Genomic DNA, 25,069 nt, shown 5'->3' on the forward strand with positions numbered 1-25,069 from the left:
CAATTCAAATTGTCAAATTCCTATTTTTCAATACGTTTGTATGATATCAACTTTCCACCACCTGGATCTGCTAGAGGTGCCATCATTTAGCATATTTGCTGGATCTTATTGAAATACACAAAACGGAACAGAAGACAAGCGTACACTATATGTACTTGTCAAAAAAGTAACCTATTCCCAATTACCAAATGATTTTATTGCACAGAAGTTTCTTTTGGTGACAAGTAGGTAGTATGCATTAATTTTGCCTGTACAAACACCAAGCAAATTCAAGTTCAGCTAATTCAGTTACTTTGTATGGAAAGAAAAATGAGCAGACCAAGGGAAAAGAAGTTACAGCAACCACAAGTTTGTAAGTTAGTGTTAGCACTTGATACACTGTGTATTAATAATACTTTGCTGAAGGAGATACAAATCTCAATCAAATCAATATAGGTTTTGCTGTGATATTCTTAATTTACAACACTAAACTTCTCTCATCAGTATTACCAACAGTATTTCCCAATGTATATAAAACTCTAATACGACCAAATTTTAAAGTACAGACATAATACAGCTGTGATGTTACAGTACAGGCTCAAGGGACTGACAACTCATACTGCTGTTCACCCAGAAAATATTATTGGTCATTAGCAACAGCTCATTGAGTTAAAAAGTTAACTCTGCTTCTCAGCTCCCTAACCTGCATGGGTATCCAGTATTTTTAGTTCATATTACAGTTCATACCTGTTTCTCTATCTCAGCTTGGCCTTCATCCCTTGTACTTGATGCAAGTACTTCATTTAAGGCTTGGAGGCTGGAAAGGAGATAGGACAAAAACAAATTGAACTCTACTAAATAAAATAGCATGGCCAGGCTTTCTGGCACAGACTAGTATTTCTAGACCTATTGTCATTTATATAAGTGACTTGGATGACAAAATAGGAGGTACGGGTGGTAAGTTTGCAGATGACACTAAAATTGGTGTAGTATTTAGCCAAGAAGGTTATCTCACTACAAGACCTTGATCAGATGGGCCGAGGAGTGGCAGATAAAGTTTAATTTAGATAAATGTGAAGTGCTACGTTTTGGTAGGGCAAATCAGGGCAGGGCTTATACACTTAATGGTTAAGGTCCTGGGGAATGTTGCCGAACAAAGAATTTGGAATGAAGGTTCATAGTTTCTTGAAAGTGGAGTGATAGGTAGACAGGATAATGAAGGTGGCGTTTGGTACGCTTTCCTTTATTGGTCAGTGCATTGAGTATAGGAGTTGGCAGGTCATATCTTGGCTGTACAGGACATTGGTTAGGCTACTTTTGGAATATTGCATTCAATTCTGGTCTCCCTGCTATAGGAAATGTAATGTGAAACTGGAAAGGATTCAGAAAAGATCTACAAGAATGTTGCCAGGGTTGGAGTGTTTGAGCTAGACGGAGAGTCGAAATAGGTTGGGCTATTTTCTGTGGAGTGTCAGAGGCTGAGAGGTGACCTTACAGAAGTCTGTAAAATCATGAGGGGAATGGATAGGGTGAATAGCCAAGGTCTTTTCCCAGAGTAGGGGAATCTAAAACTGGAGGTCATAGGTTTAAGGTGAGAGGGGAAAGATTTAAAAAGGGACCTTAGGGGCAACTTTTTCGTGCAGAGGGTGGCGTGCATATGGAATGAGCCGCCAGAGGAAGTGCTGGTGGCTGGTATAATTGCAACATTTAAAAGGCATCTGGATGGGTTTATGAATAGGAAGGGTTTGGAGGAATATGGGCCAAATGCTGTCAAATGGGACTAGATTAAATTTAGAATATCTGGTTGGCATGGATGAATTGGACCAAAGAGTCTGTTTCAATGCTGTATAACTCTGACTCAAAGTACTTTTTAATGGAGTTAATTTAGTCCTTGAATGGTCATGAGTATAAAAAGGACAAAATTAACACCACCTTTGCACTTTCTGCAAGTATTTTGCAAATTTATGATATATAAATGTAAATTTGTTTTCACATTAAGTCATACCCTATGTAGTTGCACGAAAACAAAATTGATTTAAAGCAGCTCTTGGGGGGTGGTGGTGAAAAGGCTCGGTCAGAGTTTTTAGGAGAATGTTAAAATGAGAATGGATGTAAATGGAGATAGAATTCCTATGATGGGGATAAACAGAAACGGAAATATATAAAACAGATAAGGCTTCACAGCAGCTGAGCTGAGAGAAGGGAGACAGGTGACTTTGGAGGTGGTAGTCTTTGTGTTGGAGAAGATATAAAGTAAGGAGCTCAGCTCAGGGTCAGTTATGATGGCTGTAGATGCTGATTCAACCTGAAACAATGCCCAGTGTAGAAAACAGAATTTCAACCATGAGCAAAGTAATAAAGCACATTTATGCTATAATTTCATATCTTAGTACTTGTATTATTTTTAGTTTCTGTTGCAATAATGTATTAATGAAGAACAGAAGGAAATCATGAATTACATCTCTTTCAGGGATACTTTATAGAGATCAAGAATAAATGTATGAACTCAAAATTTTAAGACAAATTAATAAATTGTTCACCTAGAGTGTGATGGAATACTCCCACTGGCCTGGATGAGTCCAGCCCCAACAACACTCAAGAAGCTTGACACCATCCAGGACAAAGCAGCCTACTTGATTGGCACAACATCTACAAGCATTCACTCCCTCCACCACCGACGCTCAGTAGCAGCAGTGTGTAATATCTACAAAATGCACTGCAGAAATTCACCAAAGATCCTCAAGACAGGACCTTCCAAACCCATGACCACTTCCATCTAGAAGGACAAGGGCAGCATTTATATGGGAACACCACTACCTCCAAGTTCCCCTCCATGTCACTCACCATCCTGACTTGAAAATATATCGCCGTTCCTTCACTGTCGCTGGGTCAAAATCCTGGAATTCCCTCCCTAATAGCATCGTGGGTCAACCCACAGCAGGTGGACTGCAGCTGTTCAAAAAGGCAGCTCACCACCAGCTTCTCAAGGGCAACTAGGGATGGGCAAGAAATGCTGGCCAGCCAGCAACGCCCACATCCCACAAATGAATAAAAAAAATTATGCAGATAAAGAAGTTTAAAATAAAGAGATACTTACCTCACTAGTTCAAGTCGATCGCAGAGTTTCTCCACATCCTCCATCATTTTCACATTTTCAGCATGATTATCAGTGAAGTAGTTCCAATTCTTGAAAATAAGAGTGTTTCATTTTTATAATAAATTATTGGATTTTGTATTCTGATTGTTATAAATTAGCACTGACTTTAACTACAAATGTACATGTTTGTTAATATTGTATGATTCTTACAGCTATTTGTACAGTGATGGCAGCACATACAGAATGTGGATAACAGGGTCAGATGTCAAGATAGAAGGTGAGATCACAGATATACAATTGGTGTAACATAGACATAAAATCAAACCAAAGGCTCAAATTTTCAACTCCTCATTACTAGTTTATGCTTACTCACCACTTCCTTGGCAGACTGGTCTTGAGCACTTCATAGAGTCACACAGCATGGAAACAGACACTTCATCCAACTAGTCCACATCAATCATGTTCCTAAACTAAAGTAGTGCCTTGGCCCATATCCCTCCAAACCCTTCCTACTCATGTACTAATCCAAATGTCTTTCAAACACTGTAACTGTACCTGCACCTGCACCCACCACTGTGTTGCCCCTCACATCCTGTTTAAATCTTTCTCCTGTCACCTTAAAAATACACATCCCAACTTTGAACTCCTCCACCTTAGGGAAAAGGCCTTTGCTATTCACCTTATCCGTGCCCTTCATGATTTTGTAAACCTCTATAAAGGTCACCCCTCAACCTCCTACGCTCCAGTGAAAAAGGTCCCAACCTATTTTTAGAACTGAAACCTATTCCTGGCAACATCCTGCTAAATCTTTTCTGAACCCTCTCCAGTTCAATAATTTCTTCCCCATGACAGGGACACCATGTCCAAAGAGGGCAGATGAGAATGGAAATAAATTAGTTGGTTCCCACTTTTGATTACTGTTTTCTAGAAAGTACAGAGATGTAAATAGGACAAGGTTCAGTAATTCTGCTAACATCTCTGCGCTTCAGATAAAGAATGGCCTATGGGGTATGGTGGGTAGGATTGCTGACACCCTCAGAACTTTATGAAGCAACATCTTCATAACAGGAAATGATAGGGAACTAGCTCGAAGTGATGCATTGATTTGAAGTTCTGAAGACATGAGCCTCTATAACAAATTTTGTTTGTGTCTATTAACAATTTTTTAAAAAGCCTTTTGTGGTGATTTGACTGCAAACTGATGTCTACTATCAGGTTATTGTCTTAAAACAGTTTGCAGTTGAACAAAATATCTTCTACTCTTTATAGGAAGGGTGAAAAAGGTATCAGAACTGGTGCAGGCACAATGGGCTGAATGGCCCCTTCTGTGCCATTTAAGTTCTGCGACAGTAACTATTTTATAGTAGACTTCCCAAATTTTTATTGTAAACTGGTGAGATCAGACTAGAACAGAGAGTACAGACACTACTGGACAGTTGGTGAACTTCACATCCAGTATCTATTATGGTATTCTGTATGGAGTTACGTAGTACTGGTCTAGTCTCCTAGTTATGGGCAGGAGTCACTAAACAATGCAAAGAAAGGGGAGATAATGACAATTCTACATTTGAAATTAAATTCATAAAAAGGGTTGAAAGAAGGCACAGGGAAATCTCAAACTTTTAAATAGGTAATCTCAGATTCATGAAGGGTGAATACAACAAAGTGGGGCGCAGATATGGAAGTACACAGCTTTAGTGATGAACACGAAGGACAGATATAGAACTCAGCTCGTGATGTACAGAACCCCAAACTTTTGAACCCGCTCAGCTCCACAGCGCATTGGAAAAGGGACACAGGGATAGTTACACGAGTAGAATTTGTAGCAGGAATCAAAGTTAAATCACTTCAGTCTTCCAGATATTGTGACTTATCCAAGACTTTATATGATGCAAATCCTCTGCATGCTGTCAGAATACAAAATAAGAAGTGGAGAGAGACAAAGTTGGGTATGAACATAAAAAAGCGATGTGAAAGCTGACCCAACCCTTGCAAATGCATCACTAAGGAGAAGCATGCAAGTAATGAAAAGGGAGTTAAGGTTACTTGAAGTGAGTCGGCAGTAAGTCTTTTGGATAAGCAGAGAAGAGAAATTGGTGGATAATAACATGAAGGAATAATTATGAACACTGTACAAAGGTCAAGGAAGACCAGGAGGGATAGCGCATGATTCTAACTCACAAAGGAGATCACTCATGACTTTGAGTTGGGCTGTTTCAGCACTTCTATAAGGACGAAAGTGAATTGGAGGAAGTGAGGAGCATGGAGCTGGAAAACAATATATTGTGTTAAGTATAGTGCTTGGAAATCAATATGATACCGTACAAGTTTGAGACAGAGTCATACAGCATGGAAATAGGCACTTCGGTCCAACCAGTCCATGCCAAACATAATCCCAAACCAAACTAGTCCCACCTGCCTGCTTCTGGCCTGTAGCCCTCCAAACCTTTCCTATTCATGGACTGATCTGTCTTTTAAATGTTGTAAGTGTGCCTGCATCCACCACTTCCTCTGGAAGTTCATTCCACATGCAAACCACCTTCTGTATAAAAAATTTGCCCTTCATTTTTTTTTTAATCTCTCATATCTCACCTTAGAAATATGCCCCCTAGTCTTGGGAATCCCCCACCCTAGGGAAAAGACACCTACCATTAATCCTATCCATACCCCTCATGATTTTACAAAACGATAAGGTCACCTCTCAACCTCCTACGATCCAGTAAAAAAAAATCCCAGCCTATCTTAATTGATAAGAGAAAGTGGCTACCCAAACAAAAAAAATGCTATTAATTTCCTTTCAACTGATTTGATGTTTAATTAACGCTGTTTCACCATGTGTGAAATATCTTGACTTTGCAATTTTTCAGCTGTAATTGTGTATTTATCATGTTTAATGACAGCAGCTAGGCATGTCACATCACAAACAACACTTACGGCTTCAGCCATTATGTAATTGATACCAACATGGCAGCATCTGGTGGGAGTAAAAAATGAGAATAGAAACCTGGAGGCAACAAAAAAATTACTAAAAGATAGAAATTCTACTGTTTAAAGACCAGCAAATAAAGACTGCCAGGAATAATTTTTTAAAGGTAATAGTATCCATCCAAGTATGACATATATGGAGGAAACTGGAAATGGAATCATGGTTGATTTAGTGAATTTTGCATCAGCAAACGGACAGTAAGAAGGTTAACTGTAGAGACAAAAAACAAAGTCTGCAAAAGGCTTTTCTACCTCATATAAAGCAATTGCTTTTCTCTAGTTTGGCATTAACTTTTATTTCTTAAGCTCTTGTCTACCAACTCCAATGTAAACAGCACTATTGCTAGCACTTTAATACATATTTGTGTGTTAATCTATATCATAGTTTGATGTTGGTCGAGAGAAACCGGGCTAGAATACTATATCGACAAAGGCTATTGCTGTTTTTTTTTATTTATCATGGTCCTCATGCTATGGGTTACATTTCTTTGTCTGCTCCATAGAGAGACTTGCTTTCCAGTAAATCACAAATTCAATCCATGATTTTCCATCTACAGTAAATCCTCTGTATCTAAGAAATCATAAATTGTGAATTCGCCTATCTGCGCCAAAAAATAAGTAACAATAAAAATCAACATTGGTGGGCAAAGAACACATATTTGCGATTTTTTAACCATTTTAACCTATTTTGGTAATGAGCTTTGCCTTGTGAATTTCATCATTTGCAGGGGTTCTCAGGAATGAAACCCTCATGGATACGGAGGAATGATTGTACTAACTTTGGAAATTATCTTGATATTCAAATCGCAAGCACCAGAATAGATCAGCCACATAAAAATAAAACAGTGCATCACACCTTACAAACTGTACGCAGCTTTTGCCGTTCTTTCTTAATTGCTTTCTTCTGTATTTCCTTTTCCTTCTTTGTTTGCAAGGCTTGTTGTCTGGCTGCTTCTTCTTCCTTCTCTTTGGCCAACCGGGCAACTTCTAATTCAGCCTGTTTTTGCTTGTATTTGAAGAACAACAGAAGCATTTTGAATGTCTTTCTAAAAGAGGACAAACTTCTGAGATAATTTGGTTTGAGCAAGCAAAATTTGTTGATGCATTAAAGACCAAATTAAATCACAAAATTCATGGCATTAAGAAATGTATTTTGAAATAATCCAATACATGTCTAAAAAAGTATAATTTTATAAGTATTTAGGATAAATTAATGTAAAAGTCTTCTTAAAACTTGTCAAAGTGCTGCATTTCTTATTTGAACAACAGTGCTGGAACCCATTTCTGACTTTACTCAGTTGTCTCAGTGTGCTTTTGTGCTATGTCCTACATTCACACATCGGTGATGGCTTGGGTCTAGTACATTTTTTTCCCCACATTTTATTGATCTGCAAACGAGGATGAAAGATGACCCGACACTTTTTGCGATTAAAGTGAATTAAGACATACAAACATTCATTTTTGTATTGTACAGAATTCAGCCTGGCCAAACAACAGAAAGGATATGAATTTTTTGTGACAAGGAATCATGGAATTACAGCACATTTTACAATCTGCACTAAAATGCAAATGCTTCTCACCCTTTCAAGTGGCTAGAATTATTAGACTTAAGGTGCTTTAGTATTCCCTTTTTATATCTTCTGTTAAGAATGTGGACAAAGGTATTTGTATAAATTCACAAAAGTGAGCCCAGCATTTCAGCACTCAAGGCAGTTACAGCACATAATACAAGATGAAGACCTTGCTGGATTATATACATGGGAAGGAAAGCAAAGGACAAAGGTAAAGGTAGTGCTTTGGAAACTATTTTCCAATTTGACACTATTTTAACTCCCCACCTTCTGAATGGCAATTACTTTAGGGGGAGGCAATGGTCTAGTGGTATTACTGCTGGACTGTTAATCCAGAGACCCAAGTAATGTTCTAGGGACTTGGTTTCGAGTCCCACTATGGCAGATGGTGGAATGTGAATTCAACAAAAAACTCTGGAATTAAGAGACTAATGATGATGGAATCCACTGTCAATCATTGGATAAACCCATCTGGCTCAATGTCCTTTAGGGAAGGAAACTGCCATCCTGAATTGTTCTGGCTTACATGTGACTCCAGATCCAAAGCAATGTGGTTGACTCTTAATAAATGCTGGCCTAGCCAATGACACCCTCATCCCGTAAATGAGCAAAAAACAAATTACTGACTAGAACAAACACTAACCTGGCCAGCTATGACACTTGCCACGAATGAATATCCATTATGAAAAAAAACTTTGAAAATCAACACAGTCCCAGATTCCAAGAAAAATAAAAACAATAAAGCGGCTTAATAACATTGAGTATTCTGGGTAATGCAAGATGGAAGATGGAGAAAAATTGTGGCTGAGAAAAGCGGCTCCTTTTTTGAGGTATTTTCAGTGTTGGAGCTGATTTCCTTGAATTCTAGGAGCAGTAATTACTGTTTTATAATCTGTTGCATTGTTTTGGAACTTTGGGGGAAAAAAATCAAAACAGCAGCACTTCAAAAAGAAGAGACAAAGGCAATGAGTGACCACATAGTGGGAATTGAAACAAACAGAATAATAAACCTGCACTGCTGTCTGATCCAGCAGAGAATCTGCACAGCTGACTGCCACTGCTGTTTGATGTCAAGTATCTCTAGGCATCTGCGTTCTTCTAAGAAAAATAAACAAACAGCGGAATTTGCAGCTGACCTTAAAAGAAACCCACGTGGAGTGGCTCACAGCAGGGGAGCAGCTATGTGGCTTATCTTAAAGTGTAACATTACTGGGTTTTTTTGTAAATTTAGAATAGTGAGCAGAGTGGGTTCTTTTTTGATTAAATATTTTTATTGAGATCTGTCTCTTGATTAAACTTTAAAAATATAAAAACATAGGCACTAAGTTAGCCTGCAGCAGTGTTTTTAGAGCAATAAGATTGTGCTATTTTCTAGGTCTGTAGATTGTTTAGGTGCAAAGGTGGCCTTTAGGAAAGTGATGTGCTCTTCCTGTTGGATGGAGGAGATAAGGGAGAATTTCCATGTTACTGATGATTACGTCTGCAAGAAGTGTGTTTGGATCGTTCGGAGCAGTAGTTTGAGGCAATGAGGAATTTACAGGAGCTGGGGTGTAATGGACAGCAGTTACAGGAAGGGAGATAAACCAAAGATACAGTCAGGTAGATGGGTTACTTCTGGGAAAGGTAGGAGGGGGAGGCAGGTCATGCAGGAGTCTCCTGTGGCTATCCCCATCCCAAACAATTATGCTGTTCTGGAAATAGGGGGTGATGGACTCTCAGAGGAATGCAGCACTGACAGCCAGGTTTCTGGTAGCAAGACTGGCTCTAATGTAACGAGGGATACGTCAGGTTCAGAATGATCGACTGCGATAGGGAACTCCCTAGTTAGACGCACAGACAAACATTTCTGCGGCCAACAAGGAGACACCAGAATGGTGTGTTGACTCCCTGGTGCCAGGATCAAAGATACCTTGGAGAGAGTGCAGACTATTCTCAAAGGGGAGAGCGAGCAGCGGGAGGTCGTTGTACACATTGGTACTAACAACAAAGGAAGAGAAAAAGACAAGATTCTGAGGAGCAAATGTACAAATTTAGGCAGGAATTTAAAAAGAAGGTCCTCAAGGGTAGTAATATCCATATTGCTCCCAGTATAATGAGCTAGTGAGGATAGGTAGCGATAGGATGATAGAGCAGATGACTGCATGGCTGAGGAGCTGGGGTCGGGGCTGGGCCTGGGCCTGGGGGAAAGGATTCACATTTCTGGATCATTGGAACTTCTTCTGGGGTAAAAGTGATTTGTATAAGAAGGATGGATTGCACTTGAATTGGAAGGGGACAACTATACTGGTGGGAGATTTGCTAGAGTTGCTCGGGAGGATTTAAACTACTGTGGGGGTTGGGGAGCAGGGGACATCCAGGGAGATAGGAAAGAGATCAGTCTGGGACTGGTACAGCTGGGAAAAGGTACACATCAAATAGTCCGGGCAGGCAGGAACAAAGCAGAGAATGAGGTAGGACTGATTAGTTAAATTTCATTTATTTCAATGCAAGAGGCCTAACAGGTAAAACAGATGAACTTTGGGCATGGTTGGGAACCTGGGACTGGGATATCATAGTAATCATGTGGTTCAGGGATGGACAGGACTGGCAGCCTAATGTACAAGGGTACAGATGCTATAGGGAGGATAGAAAGGGGGGCAAGAGGGGATGGGAAGTAGTGTTTTTGATTAGGGATAACATTATGGCTGTACTTAGGGAGGATATTCCTGGGAATACGTCCAGAAAAGTTATTTGGGTGGAACTGAGAAATAAGAAAGGGATGATCACCTTATTGGGATTGTACTGTAGAGCCCCCAATAGTCAGTGGGAAATTGAGAAGCAAATTTGTAAGGAGATCTCAGTTATCTGTAAAAATAATAGAGTGGTTATGGTAGGGGATTTTAACTTTCCAAACATAGACTGGGACTGCCATAGTGTTAAGTGCTTGGATGGAGAGGAACTTGTTAAGTGTGTACAAGAAATTTTTTTGATTCTGTATGTGGATGACCTACTACAGAAGGAGCAAAATTTGACCTACTCTTGGGAAATAAGACAGGGCAGGTGACTGAGGTGTCAGTGGGGCTGCACTTTGGGGCCAGTGACCATAACCTACTAGTTTTAAAATAGTAATTGAAAAGGATAGACTGGATCTAAAAGTTAAAGTATTAAATTGGAGGAAGGCTAATTTTGACAGTATTGGGCAAGAACTTTCAAAAGTTGATTAGGGTCAGATGTTTGTAGGTAAAGGGACAGCTGGAAAACGGGAAGCATTCAAAAATGAGATAATGAGAATCCAGAGATAGTATGTTCCTGTTGTGGGGAAGGGCAAGGCTGGTAGGTGTATGGAATGCTGGATGACTAAAGAAATTGAGGTTTTGGTCAAGAAGGAGAAGGAAGCATACATCAGGTATAGACAGCAGAGATTGAGTGAATCCCTAGAACAGTATGAAGGTAGTAGGAGTATGCTTAAGAGGGAAATCAGGAGGGCAAAGAGGGGGCATGAGATAGCTTTGGCAAATAAGGTTAAGGAATCCAAAGAAAACATTAAGAACAAAACGGTAACTAAGATCAGCAAGGCTGCCTATGGGTGGAACCACAGGAGATGGGGGAGATACTAAATGAATATTTTGCATCAGTATTTACAGTGGAGAAGGATATGGAAGATAGACATGGAGAAATCAATAGTGACACATTGAAAAATGTCCTTATTACAGAGGAGTGGTGCTGTATGTCTTGTAACACATAAAGGTGGATAAATCCCCAGGACCTGATCGGGTGTACCCTAGAACTCTGTGGGAAGCTAGGGAAGTGATTGCTGGACCCCTCGGCAAAATATTTGTATCATCGACAGCCACAGTGAGGTGCTGGAAGACTGGGGATTGGCTAACGTGGTGCCACTATTTAAGAAAGGTGGTAAGGAAAAGTTAGGGAACTATAGACTGGTGAGCCTGACGTCGGTGATGGGCAAGTTGTTGGAGGGAGTCCTGTTCCTCAGGATTTGTGTGCATTTGGAAAGGCAAGGACTGATTAGGGATAATCAACATGGCATTGTGCGTGGGAAAGATTGTCTCACTAACTTAATCGATATTTTGAAAAAGTAACAAAGTAGATTAATGAGGGCAGAGCAGTGAATGTGATACAAATGGACTCCAGTAACTCCTTCAACAAGGTTCCTCGTGGTTGACTGGTTAGCAAGGTTAGATCACATGGGATACAGGGAGAACTAGCCATTTGGATATAGAACTGGCTTGAAGGTAGGAGACAGCGGGTGGTGGTGAAGGGTTGCTTTGCAGACTGGAGGCCTGTAACCAGCGGTGCGCCACACAAATCTGTGCTGGATCCACTGTTTTTTTGTCATTTATATAAAATGATTTGGATGTGAACATAGGAGATATGGATAGCAAGTTCGCAGTGGACAGTGAAGAAGGTTACCTCAGAGCACAACGGGACCTTGATCAGATGGGCCAATGGACCAAGGAGTGGCAGGCGGAGTTTAATTTGGATAAATGTGAGGTGCTGTGTTTTGGAAAGGCAAATCAGGGCAGGACTTATACACTTAATGATAAGGTCAGGACCTGGGGTGCGTTGCTGAACAATGAGACCTTGGAGTACAGGTTCATAGTTCCTTGAAAGTGGAGTCGCAGGTAGATAGGATAGTGAAGAAGGGGTTTGGTATGCTTGCCTTTATTGGTCAGTACATTGAGTATATGAGTTTATGTTGTGGGTCATGTTGTGGCTGTACAGTACATTGGATAGGCCACTTTCGGAACACTGTCTGCAATTCTGGTCTCCCTGCTATAGGAAGGATGTTGTGAAACCTGAAAAGGTTCAGAAAAGATTTACGAAGAATGTTGCCAGGGTTGGAGGGTTTGAGCTATGGAGAGAGGCTGAATAGGCTGGACCTATTTTCCGTGGCATGCCAGAGGCCAAGAGGTGGCCTTATAGAAGTTTATAAAATCATGAACAGCATGGATAGGGTGAGCAGACAAGGTCTTTTCCCTGGGGCGGAGAGTCCAAAAAAAAGGGCATCAGTTTAAGGTAAGAGGAGAAAATTTAAAAGGGACTTAAGGGGAAAGATTTTCCATGTGGAGGGTGGTGTGTGTATGGAATGAGCTGCCAGAGGAAGTGGTGGAGGCTGGTACAATTACGACATTTAAAAGGCATATGGATGGGTATACGAATAGGAAAAGTTGAGAGAGATATGGGCCAAATACTGGCAAATGGGACTAGATTTATTTAGGATATCTGGTCAGCATGTTTCCATGTTGTACATCTCTATGACTATTTGTTATTAAAGCACTTGTATTAAATAGATAAACACTAATAATACCAAATAAATGTGAAACTCTGACATTTGAAAGTAATTAGTAAAATACTACTTTACGTGTAGGTTTCAGTACAGCTTTCTTTATTCCTTGGTGAAAGACTCAGTGAAGCCCCTCTCCATCCACAGGTACACAGCTCAACTAGCCACACCCTGCCATCCTCCTCAAACACTAATCTGTGTCCTCCCTCCACCTTCCTCAGTCACTCATTCAACACCTCCCTCACTAGTCACTCACTGATCCCCTCCTTTTCCACCTTATCCCAGCTGGACTTCTATACCTTGTCTGTATATTGGAGAGCTGACTAGACAGAAACAACAGTCAGGCTCAAAACCCAGATCCCAGATCAATGCTTTCCCCAAGTCTACTTTACAATATATTTTGAACTGTAGTTGTTTGTTGTCTCTTCAGTAGGCAGAAGGTTACATCTGGGAAAACCACAAAGCTCTACATTACTCACAGGCAGGCCTGAGAGAGAAGATCCCTGGACACAACTAAAATGCAGAATTGTTATTATAATGGCAATTTTGAGCACTAAATTAATAATGGAAACTAGAACTAACAGTTCACCAAGCTAAAAAGACTAACTTCCACTATTTTTATATAGACTTCAAGTTGGTACACCAAAGAATTTTGAAATATATTAATTCTCCCTAGCCTCAGAGAAAGAATGTTACAATACTAACTACTTATAGTAGCAAGTACTGGGAATTTCAACATTGAGGGGAAAATAGTGGTAATGGCAACTCGTGGCTGAATAACTGGAGCCCAAACAATAGTATTTGTGTTTGGATGACTGGACAGTACAAAAGTTTACGGAATGGTGTTTGATACACAAGCACACTGGGGTTAGGGAGGGAGTTACCATTTTTCGACTCAAGTGCCAGAGGAAATGACAATATACTTCCAAATCAAAATGGAATACCACTTGGAGGCAAGCCTGCAAGTGGTGCTGTCCCTGTGCACTTACTATCCTGGTCCTTCTAGATGATAGAGGTCACGGGTTTGCAATTTGCTGTAGAAGTGAGCTGATGAATGATGATGGAGAACGTTACACTATTTCTATTCAAGGTTACATTAGAATAAGGGCAGAGAATTTTCTTGATCAGGATGTTTCCAGCTCAGAGGAGGCAGCATTGCTAAAACTGGTTCTGGAAATTGATGTAGGTCAAATGACAGCAGGGAGCAATTAGGGAACAATACCTAAAGTATCATATTAGTTACAGTATAGAACAACGAACAATTACAGTAAAATAAGTTAATTGAAAGATGGCCAATTTTAGTGGAGTATGGATAAATCTGTAACAGGTAAATTGGAATCAAAAACTATCTGGCAATCTAACAAAAATGCCTTTAATGAGGAGGATGCTTGGGTCCATTCAAGGTACATTTGGAAGATGGAGAAATGCAAAGCAACCAAAGCCAGAGGTGAAATGCCTTCATGCAACTGACAACTCTGGCATGTTATATTTTCCCCACATAACATTGGTTTCTAAAATTATTCCAGCAGAACTCACATTCAGAATTAAACTGGATAGATATTACCCAGCTTCTAATCCTTACTTTTTCTTTTTCTTCTTGTTCTTTTCTTTTTGCTTCAGCTTTTGCCTTCTTTTCTGCTTCTCTCCTTGCCTTTTCTTCTTCTTTAAACTTTTTTATTCTAGGATCACAGCTGTAAGCAGTGTCTATCAAGCAAATCATCACGTAAAATGTTGTATTTCAGTACTGTATGGCATTGTATGCTGCAAGAGTTCACTGGTAAATATTGGCAGTATATTTTCATGCATGACAGACTTACAGACCTGTACTTAACACAATTAAACCCAAAGGCATGGAACAGACAAATACAATAAATTATTTTGAAAAAGTTATTAAAACAATAATATTGAAAGGGGAGGACAGTGCACAGCTATGGATTAAATAATCTTTCATTGTGCTGTACCAGCCTACGATTCTAAAATAGGTGAATTTGTAACATTGTCCATTTCCTTTTAACCACCTGAAATGAGCACGTTTGTTACATGAAGTGTCAAGTACTCAAACAGAACTAAGTGGCTGCCAAACAGAAATAATGATTGTGTTGAAATTATGTAATATTAGAAGGCACCATTGCAGAGTATATTATCATATCTTGAAATTCAGTAATTTTTTTAACCACCATGTAAATACGACAGCTAAAAGCCCCACAAATAGGAATACTGTTTTGGGTAACACTAGTTGGGATAAGAGTATTGATGACCAGGACTCTAGAAGAACTCTATGCTTCATCAAATTATACCATGATATCTGTCACATTCATTTGAACAAGCCATATAATGTCTCATATAAAAGGAATCAATCTCCAATAGTACACTGCATTGAAGTAATAATAGTCCTAAATGTGCTAAATTCCTGGGGTTGGATTTAAATCCACAAATTTCAGATGCAAACAAAATTAATACAAGATAAGTAAAGCAGACATTTCGCAGTTTTGTTAATTACTTCTGAAGCCTGTCATTCCCTAAATTATTATTGCAAGAAAAGAAATCCCATTACAAATAACCTCATCTTAACTGCCTGAACCTCTTTCCAGTATATTTAATATTATGAGAACTAAACAAATAATTAATCCATTTGAGAATACAAAACTATTCTTCTACTTTATGTTCAGACATTGATTTGTTTAATGCTGAACTCTAGTGCAATAAAAATAGTATCCCAAATACTGAAGTGTTACCACTTGCAAACCTAAAATGCAAAATTTGCAATTAGTTCATAAACAAATATATCCAAAAATGTTGTCTATAGATTATTTTGACTAACATTTAACTTGTCCTCCTGCAATCTAGACTAATCATCCCTTATTCCACTAATTATTCACTTGGGTTTTTCACTTTTTCTTCATTCAAACACAGGATGTCAGTGTTGCTGGGAAGACCAGCACTTATTTCTAATTACTCCAGAGAGATAGTGATGAGCTGTCTTCTTAAAATGCTGCAGTCAATGTGAACTAGGTACACCCACCGTGATGTTAGGTAGGGAGTTCCAAGATTTTTACCCAGCACAAGGAAGGAACAGCAATACATTTCAAAGCAAACATGGAGGGAGTTGGAGATGCCAGTGTTCCATGTCCTTCCATGTTGCAGAGGTGATGGATTTAGGAGGGATATTGAAATAATCTTAGTGAATTGCTGCAGTGCATCTTGCTTCTGCTGCCACACTGCATCAGTGAATATTTGATGTGATCCACGGATGCTAATCAAGTAGGTAGCTATAGCCTAAATGCTATCAAGCTCGAGTGATGTTAGAGCCACACAATTCCAGGTAAACAAAGAGCATTAATTGTTCTCCTAACTTGGCCTTAACAGGTAATAGAAAGACTCTCAGGAGTCATTCACTGCAGAATACCTAGCATTCAACCTGCTGTTTTAGCCACAATTATTTATTCAACTGGTTCAGTTAAGTTTCTGGTGGCCCCCCAAATTATTGACAGCGGGTGATTTTACAATGATAATACCACTCCTATTGTCCAGCAATTGTGTGGCACAAATGTCACTTATCACTATCAAACCAAATATACATATTATCTTGCTGCACATGCACAAAGACGTATTTGTGAAACGAACTACATATTGTGCAATCATGTGCAACAAACCTCACTCTGACCTTATGCAGAAGGGGAGGACACTGATAATACAGATGAAAATGTTTTCAGTCGAAGGACACTGCCTTGAGGAACATTTGGAGTAACAACCCGGGGCAGAAATGATTGGCCTCTGCGACCAATGAAAAATCTAGCCGCAATTCCTATTTGCTTAAAATTTTATTTGGTTTCCAAGTCACACTCAGTCAAAGTCTACCTAATATTGAAGCTCACAAACAGATCCTCAATGTGTGTAAAGCACAGGATCTTAATACGAATATACAAGGCAGGAAGATGATTAGGATATTCAGCCCCTCGAGCTTGCTCGGTCATTCAATAAGATCATGGCTGATCTCACCTCTTTACTTTTGTATTCAAATCCCCTCAAATCCACATTCCCATCTTTCCCTGATTACCCTTAAACCCCTTGCTTAACAAGAATCTACCTACCTTGATCGTAAAAATATTCAAGTACTCTGCATCCACCAGCTTTTCATGTTAAAAAAAGTTCAAAAAACTCAAACCTCAGGAAAGAAAAGAAACTGCCTAATCTGTTTTAAAATGGGTGACCCTAACTTGTAAACAGTGGCCCCTAGTTCTAATCCTCCTATAAAAGGAAACATCTTCTCCACATCTACCCTGTCAAGGATCCTAATGATTTTATGTTTCAATCCGGTTGTCTCTTACTCTCCTAAATTCAAGAGGATAGAAGCCTAGTCTGTACAATGTTTCCTCACAAGACAACCTGCCTATTCCCAGTATTAGTCTAATAAACCTTTGCTTTATTACCCCCAGTGTATTTAGGTCCATCCTTAAATAAAGGTGACCAATATTGTGCTCAGTACTCCCAATGCTGTCACATCAGTGCCAGTGTATATTGAAGAATAACTTCTCTACTTTTGTATTCAAATCCCCTCACAATAACTGACAGCATTCTGTTGCTTTCCAACCTACTTGCTGTACCTGCATTCTAACCTTTTGCGATTCTTGCAAAATATTACAATATTCATCCATTTATTTCAGGACCTTGATGTTGAGACAAATACACTATTTGCCAAGACCCTCTAAATTTTTCCTTCTGTCCTCCACTCAACCCATCTCAATAGTAGTGTAATTGAGATAGTGATAACTAAAAGCAGGAGACAAAGGGGAAGGTCTGTTGAATCTTATCTTACAAAAATATATATTCTTCTCCTATTAGTTCAGTTAGCCATTGCTTTGTATCAATTTGTTAGTTCAATTATGCAATTTAGTAAGCAGAAAAAAATTTTACACCTGAAATACTAAACTAGCAGTAATTCAAATTCAAAAAGTATTTTCCAATTGCAGGAGCTTATAAAGAAGTTTTCAAAAATCATCTAAACTTACCAACTAGTGTTCTTATCCTATTCATTTCTTCTTTTTTCCTTTGTGCACGCGCTGCCCTGTTTTGTTTCTCAATCCATTTTCGCTCATCTCGGCTACAAACAGAAAAATCACTAAAAGCATTAACGAATATACATTCTTTAATCTTTGAACAAGTATGGATGAGGTTCCAAATCATGCTGAGTTTGTGCTGAAACTGTTCAATCTGTCAATTCATCTGTGTATATTTCAAGAACTGCAGGTTACTGACAAGCCATCAAATTTGCAAAATTTGACCAAAATTATAAATGTAGTTAAGAGTAGCATTTATTAAATTAAAAACAGTTGGAAATACATATCAAACGAACTTCAAGTTTTGACAATGCAAACAACAAATTAAGGGGACATCATGGCCTGGTGGTATTATTGCTGGACTGTTAATCCAGAGACCCAGGAATGTTCTGGGGACAGTGGTTCAAATCCCGCCTTGGCAGATAGTGGAATTTGAATGCAATCAATAAACAAATCTAGAAGAGTGTAATGATGACCATGAATCCACTGACGAGTGGTTCACTAATGTCCTTTAGTGATGAAACCTGCCAGCCTTACCTGCAATGTGATTGACACTTAATTTCCTGCTGGCCTAGCCAGTGATGCCTTCATCCAGTAAATAAATATAAAAAAAAATAAAAACTGGGAGAAGCAGGCTCAGTTTAATGGACTCTTGAAAAAGCAAAAAGGACTAATATTTCTAAAATTAAAAAAAATCATGTATTTTTAATTCATTCACAGGATGTGGGCTTCACTGGCTAGACCATCATTTATTGCCCAGAGGGCAGTTAAGAGTCAACCACATTGCTATGGGTCTGGAGTCACATATAGGCCAGGCAAGGATGGCAGTTTCCTTCCTGAAAGGGCGTTATTGAACCAGATGACTTTTTCCAACATGGTCATCATTAGACTTTTAATTCCAGATTTTTACTGAATTCCAAATCTTCCATCTTTTAGGGTGGGATTTGAACCCGGATCCCCAGAACATTACCTGGGTCTGAATTAGCAGTGCAGCAATAACACTCCCCTTAATAATTTTATAATTATCAATTATTAAACTATTTAAAACATAAAAGTATTAAGTCAAGTCTAAATCACACTTGGAGTGGCATAGTGGTGTTCTAACATGTTGTACCATGGATTGGAACGATTCCTGTTTATTCTTGCTATTCTCACTTGTTAACTTTTATTTAAGTTTGGAAACAGCGGCAATAACCTACAATTACACCATGATGGTAAAAGTTGAAACTGAAATATTAATTTACAAAAACTGAGTAAGCTGACCCAGTGGTGAATGCGTTGGGTGTTATGCACAAATGGGAAGATTCAGGTTTCAAACCAAAGTCCGCATGGAATTATTTGAACAAAGTTGAAATTTTGGCACAGGCCCCAGACTTGGTATTAGCTTCTACAGGCCCCGAGTGGTTTAGAGGAGGAAACTTCACAGGCAGTTAGTATTAATGTTTCTCATCTTTAACCAGAAATTCTGACTTGAAGTGCAGTTATAAGGATGCCAATTCTGTTAACTGGATTGTACTCAGATGATGATCCCATCGTCAATTATCCTGTTAAACCTGCTGAGTTCAAACAAAGAATGACCATTTAAGGGGAAATATGCAGTTACATTAAAAAAAAATTCCAGCATGTATCGTCTTTTAATTGGATGGGAAGATATGATGGTTGGGGTAGAGGAAGAAGGTGTACATCTATCCAATTTTATCCAGGATCTTGCCTCCTTTGAAGTGGGCAAGCTGAGACATAATATTCCATCTCAATTCTTTTTTCAAACATTTTGATTGCTTCATTAATTAATAACAGTAAAGCTTCAATTGGCTAATTTGGATTTTGGTGAGCCAATGGCTCCACTAAGTTGGAGGATGTACACACAATGTTTCTCCAATAATTAGGTCAATTTTTTAAAAAAATCAGACAGAAACAAATGTATGACTAAGAGATCACATACCATTCTGCTTTCTCTTTTTCTTCTTCGTCTAAGTAAGAGAATTCCCGCCAAGAATCAAAATTATACCTGAAAGTTTTTAAAAAAAATCTAAGCATTAGCCACAAAACAATCTAGCAAATGTATGACACGATACTACATAACGATCATATTGAACAAATAGAAGCTAAGCGCAGCTCCACAGCAATTAAGAGTTTGTGCAGTTTGGAGAATTCATTCAAGCATCAATGACAACATTCTAAACATCTGAAATAAAGTCAGAGTGGTGTAAATGCTCAGCACATCATTTAATATCCACTGAGAAAGTAGATTTAATGTTCTGGGCCAATGTCCGTTCTTTAGGTTAGGTGTTTCATCCAGTTCTGTTGAAAGGTCATCAGCCTGAAATGTTAACTCTGTGAAACAGTTTTCTCTCCGAAGACGCAACCAGACTTGCTGAATATTTCCAATATTTTGCTTCATTTCAGTTTTCCAGTGTTTTGCTTTTGTATTTTGAAATTTACCTGGCATGCCTACAGGCAGAATAAACCTCCATATATGGTCCAACAGCACATATTTAGGATGTCCCAAGTATTTCACAACCAATGAATTGCTTTATGATGCGCAGTCACTTATTGATTGGAAGCCAATTCACACACAGCAAGCTCTCAGAAAGTAGGCTGTTCCATTATATCTAAACAGCTAGGGGCTGAGTCTAACATTAAACCTAACTGACAGTACCTTCAATAACATTCACTCAACATTATATGAAATATCAGCCAGGTTACATGTTGGAAGACTGCTTTAAACCACAATCTTCTGACTGGGAGGTAAATGTGTTGCCAACTGTATCAAATACATTTTATATACCATATGAAGTAGATATGTATCTTTTTTAGGAGAGGCAGAAAGGCAAATTCTAAGCACTTATTGTGTCTATAATCTTAACCCCTATAAGTAGTACACATCATACACAAACATAATAACTTTAGACAATTCGACGATGCTTGAGATACTGAGAGGAATAGCTATGGTGAAGAACATTTGTACAGGAGGAAAAACATTGCAGTGTTTTTGTGGAAATCAATTTTCCTTTGTATTATAGAATCTGTTTTGGTAAAAAAGTTACCAGCCCCAGCTTTTGCAATGTACAGAATTCAACACATTCGGTTACTCCCATTATTTGTTGCTTATAAATTTCTGGATTTAACTCTGCCAACCACAACAGTAATTTAGCGTTGCATGTAAATACTACATTTAAATACTAACCCTCTTTATAATGTCACTCCAGTGTCAGTGAACCCACAGAACTGTGAGCCTTTTAAAGCTTTCCTGATTCCATTTGAATAAGCTACGAAAGGATCAAGATTAAACTTACTATTTTGGGGTTGTTTTTGATTCAGTCTGCTTCCAAATTATGCTGCCAACTTGAAAATGCCATCCAGTGATTATTGTTCAATAGCGTGATGTCATGCTACAAATCAATGTGATTGTGTGATCAGCTTATGATGGCCAGGTGAGCGTATTTGCTAAAGTGACTGCCCACAATTTCTGAAACACTCAGGAGTACCTAGAATTTAGTCCACATTCCAGAAAAGATTTGAAAACTTTTCTAAGGAAATCACAGAAGAGATTTACTACAATGGCTCCAGGAATGATGAATTACAGTTGCATCAACAGACTGAAAGAGCTAGGTTAGAGCATTAGAGCAGAAAAATAAAAGAGGAGACTTGATAAAGCTATAAGAGATCATTGAAGATAGAGTAAATAAAGGGAAAATATTTCCAGTGGTGGAGGATTGCTATCAGAGGTCACAGATGCAAGGTGATTGGCAAAATAACCAGAGTAAACAAAAACTTTAAAACAAAACAGAAGGAATTAGGAATTGGAACACACTACCAAACTGAGATAAACTGAACAAGAAGTAGGCGAAAAAATAAAAGCAGGGATGAGAGGAAAAGACAGGAGTGGAGTTAACTCCATTGCTCTTCAAAAGGGCTGGCATCCTTCAGAGGCAGATAATTCTGTGATTTTATGAAACATACAACATAATGAAACATATCCCTGTGCCTTTCATGATGTCAGAACACCCTAGAATGTTTCACAATAAGTACAGTAATAATTCACTATTTTCATTTAGGAAAACATAGCAGTCAATAACATGTTCTATGAACAGCAAAAAGCTAAATGACTAGGTAACATTTTTTGAGTGACATTAGTTGAAAGAGAAATGTTTTCCTGGACCAACTAGAGAAAGTTCCACCTTTCTTCAAATTGTGCAAAAGGATCTTTTGCATCCACAAGAAACCAAATGGAACCTAAATTTTTAATATTTCTGATAGCCTTTCTGACACACACCAGTCTCCAGCCTTCCAAAGAGGTATCAATCTAGACGATACACTCAAGTTTCCGGAGTGTGATTTACAAGTGAGAGCGCTTCCACTAAGCCATATCTATTGACTAGTTTATGAGTCAAATTTTTAAAACATCAGTATTGAAATAAGATGTGTTGATCTGATAGTTTAGCATTCTTTTAATTGTCCAATGTTTTTGATGTTAGAAGTATTTATGATTTAGCAATTTATTTATTTTGATTTATTAGTGTTACATGTACTAGGTATAGTGAAAAGTTTTGCTTTATGTGCAGGCAGATAGATCATACCATACAAAGTTGATACGGTGATAGAACAGGGCGAGGAATACAATGTAACAGCTTCAGAGAAGGTGCACAAAAGCAAGTTCAACATTAGATTTGAAATTTGAGAGGTCCATTCAGAAGTCTAATAACAGCGGGGAAGATGCTGATCTTGAACCAGTTGGTTCATGTGTTTAAGCTATGGATCTTCTACCTGACAGAAGAGGTTGGAAGAGATTAAAATCAGGCTGGGAAGGGTCCATGGTGACGGTGGCTGCCTTTCCAAAGCAGTGAGAAGTGTAGATGGAGTTAATGGATGGGAGGTTGGCTTGTGTGATGGAGTAGGCTATATTCACAACTCTCAGTTGTTTCTTATGGTCCTGGGCAGAGCAGTTGCCACACCAAGATGCAATGCATCCTGATAGAATATTTTCTATGGTGCATCTATAAAAGCTGATAAGAGTCGTTACAGACATGCCAAATTTCCTTAGCCTCCTAAGAAATAGAGGCAGCGTCATGCCTTGAGCATTGCATAAACATGGGTTGTCCAGGACAGATTGGTGGTGATCGTCACTCCTAGGGACTTGACACTCTCGTCCATCTCCACCTCAGTTCCACTGATGTAGATAGGAGCATGCCATCCACCAACTTACACTCAAAAAATGATTAGAATGAATCTACATAATTTCCAAATGCTCATCTAATCTGCAGCTATGACCAACACTAAAATACAGATTAGATGTTAATTACCTGATTGCCTACTTAAACAAGGGAATCTGTACACAATACAGTGTACCCATTAAACAGAGGTGTTCTTGTGGTGAAGTGGTAGCATTCTCTGTGCCGGAAAGCCCAGGTTCAGGTCCCATATGCTCCAGAGATGTGTCATATCTCTCAACAGGTTGATTAAAAATATCTTTCCAACAAACAGATAAGAAAAGTTCTGGGTCCTGCTCTGTGTACAGTAAAATTCCCTCAGTTAAGTAGAATATCAGAGAAGACTCATTGTCTCAGCCAGAATTTAACCTTTAATAAATGATGTGGTGATACAGGGTTGTCCCAGGATCAGACAAAAACAAAACCCTCCCTTTTAAAAAAGAAAACTATAAAATAAAATAAACCTGTAATTAAATAATGTTATTGCCAGTACCCTAATACTCCAGTAATGGCAATATCCATCAGTTGCTGAAAGTATCAAGCACACTGGTGAACGCTGCCTATTCTTTACAAGGCTGTGGAAGAGAAACGGGTAAATGGAACAAGTACACCCATGGGATGTGCAGCTAGAAATATATCAGTGGATAAAAAACAAAAGTGCTCGAAAAGCACAGCATATCTGGCAATAACTATGGACAGTGAAACAAAGTTGGCAATTTTTCATTGAAGAGTCATATCTGACTGGAAACATTAACTCGGTTTCTCTCTCCACAGATATTGCCAGATCTGCTGAGTTTCTCCAGTACTTTCTGTTTTTATTTCAGATTTTCCAGGATCCCAGCATTTTGCTTTGATGACTGTGGATATCAGGTTAAGTAATTTGTACGTTCAAGTTTTTTCCAGAACAACTAATGTCTGAATTATCAGAAGTAGACTTTAGTGCTGCTCAACGTCAAAGTTCAGGCAGGAATCTTGGTCACCTCAGTTATACAGGGTGACCAGCAAAAGCATTGCTCAGTTGTATAGAACCTCGCTGAGTAATTGCCTGGAGTATTTTGGACAGTTCTGATCCCTTTATCTAAGGAAGAATATACTTGCCACCGAGGGAGTGCAACGGAGGTTCATCTGCTTAATGTGGCATGTGGAATTGTTTTACAAGTAGTGACTGAGGATGTATTCTTCACACTTTTGAAGAATGAGGTATGATCTCATTGAAACTTAAATTTTTACAGCACATGACAGGGTGAATATAAACAGGAGGTTTCCCTGGCTGGTGACCTAAAACCAGGTGACATAATCTCAAGATAAGAGGTATGTCATTTTATACCAATAAGCTGAGGAATTCTTCACTCAGAGTGGGGTGAATCATTGGAATTCTCTGGAGGGCTGTGGAAGCTTAGTTATTGAGTAGGTTCAACACAAAAGTCACTTCTGGAGATTTATGGCATTAAGGGATAAGGAAACAATGTGGGAAAGGGCATTAAGGGGACCTAGAATGGCAGGGCAGGCTGGGTGGATTGAATGCCTACTCCTGTTCCTAGGTAGGAGTTCTAACCTGCCAATAATTTCACAAGAGGAAGGAAATGAAGAAAATGGGCAAGAGAAAAAATGCATAGTTGTGCGTTGAAAGTAATTGATTAGTGGGGATAAATTAACGAACACAAGAAAATCTACCTACGATGGCATGCTCTTATCTACGTCAATGGAACTGAGATGGAGATGGTCGAGAGTGTCAAGTCCCTCGGAGTGACAATCACCACTGGTCACTCCACTCTCTCTACCAATGGCAAAGAATCTTTCAGCCAACTGTGTTTTGCAGCTAGCTCACTAACTCTCTTCTGCCCTCTTTAAGCCTTCCTCATTCCTTTTGCTAAAATGTTATACAT

General features: G+C 38.8%; 1 protein-coding gene across 1 annotated transcript in view; it reads right to left on the reverse strand.

Moving 5' to 3' along the window:
* dnajc2 (DnaJ (Hsp40) homolog, subfamily C, member 2) overlaps nt 1-25,069 on the reverse strand; it is a 42,866-nt gene that overhangs the window by 3,238 nt on the left and 14,559 nt on the right. Inside the window, exons 7-12 of the mRNA XM_048610124.1 lie at nt 19,916-19,981; nt 17,926-18,017; nt 14,499-14,620; nt 6,918-7,067; nt 3,077-3,165; nt 727-796 (exon numbers count right to left, since the gene is read on the reverse strand). Of these exons, the coding sequence (XP_048466081.1) occupies nt 727-796; nt 3,077-3,165; nt 6,918-7,067; nt 14,499-14,620; nt 17,926-18,017; nt 19,916-19,981 (589 nt within the window). The remainder of the gene's footprint in view (nt 1-726; nt 797-3,076; nt 3,166-6,917; nt 7,068-14,498; nt 14,621-17,925; nt 18,018-19,915; nt 19,982-25,069) is intronic.

Source organism: Rhincodon typus, chromosome 22 (assembly GCF_021869965.1).
Source record: "Rhincodon typus isolate 14 chromosome 22, sRhiTyp1.1, whole genome shotgun sequence".
Classification (NCBI taxonomy): Eukaryota; Metazoa; Chordata; class Chondrichthyes; order Orectolobiformes; family Rhincodontidae; genus Rhincodon; species Rhincodon typus.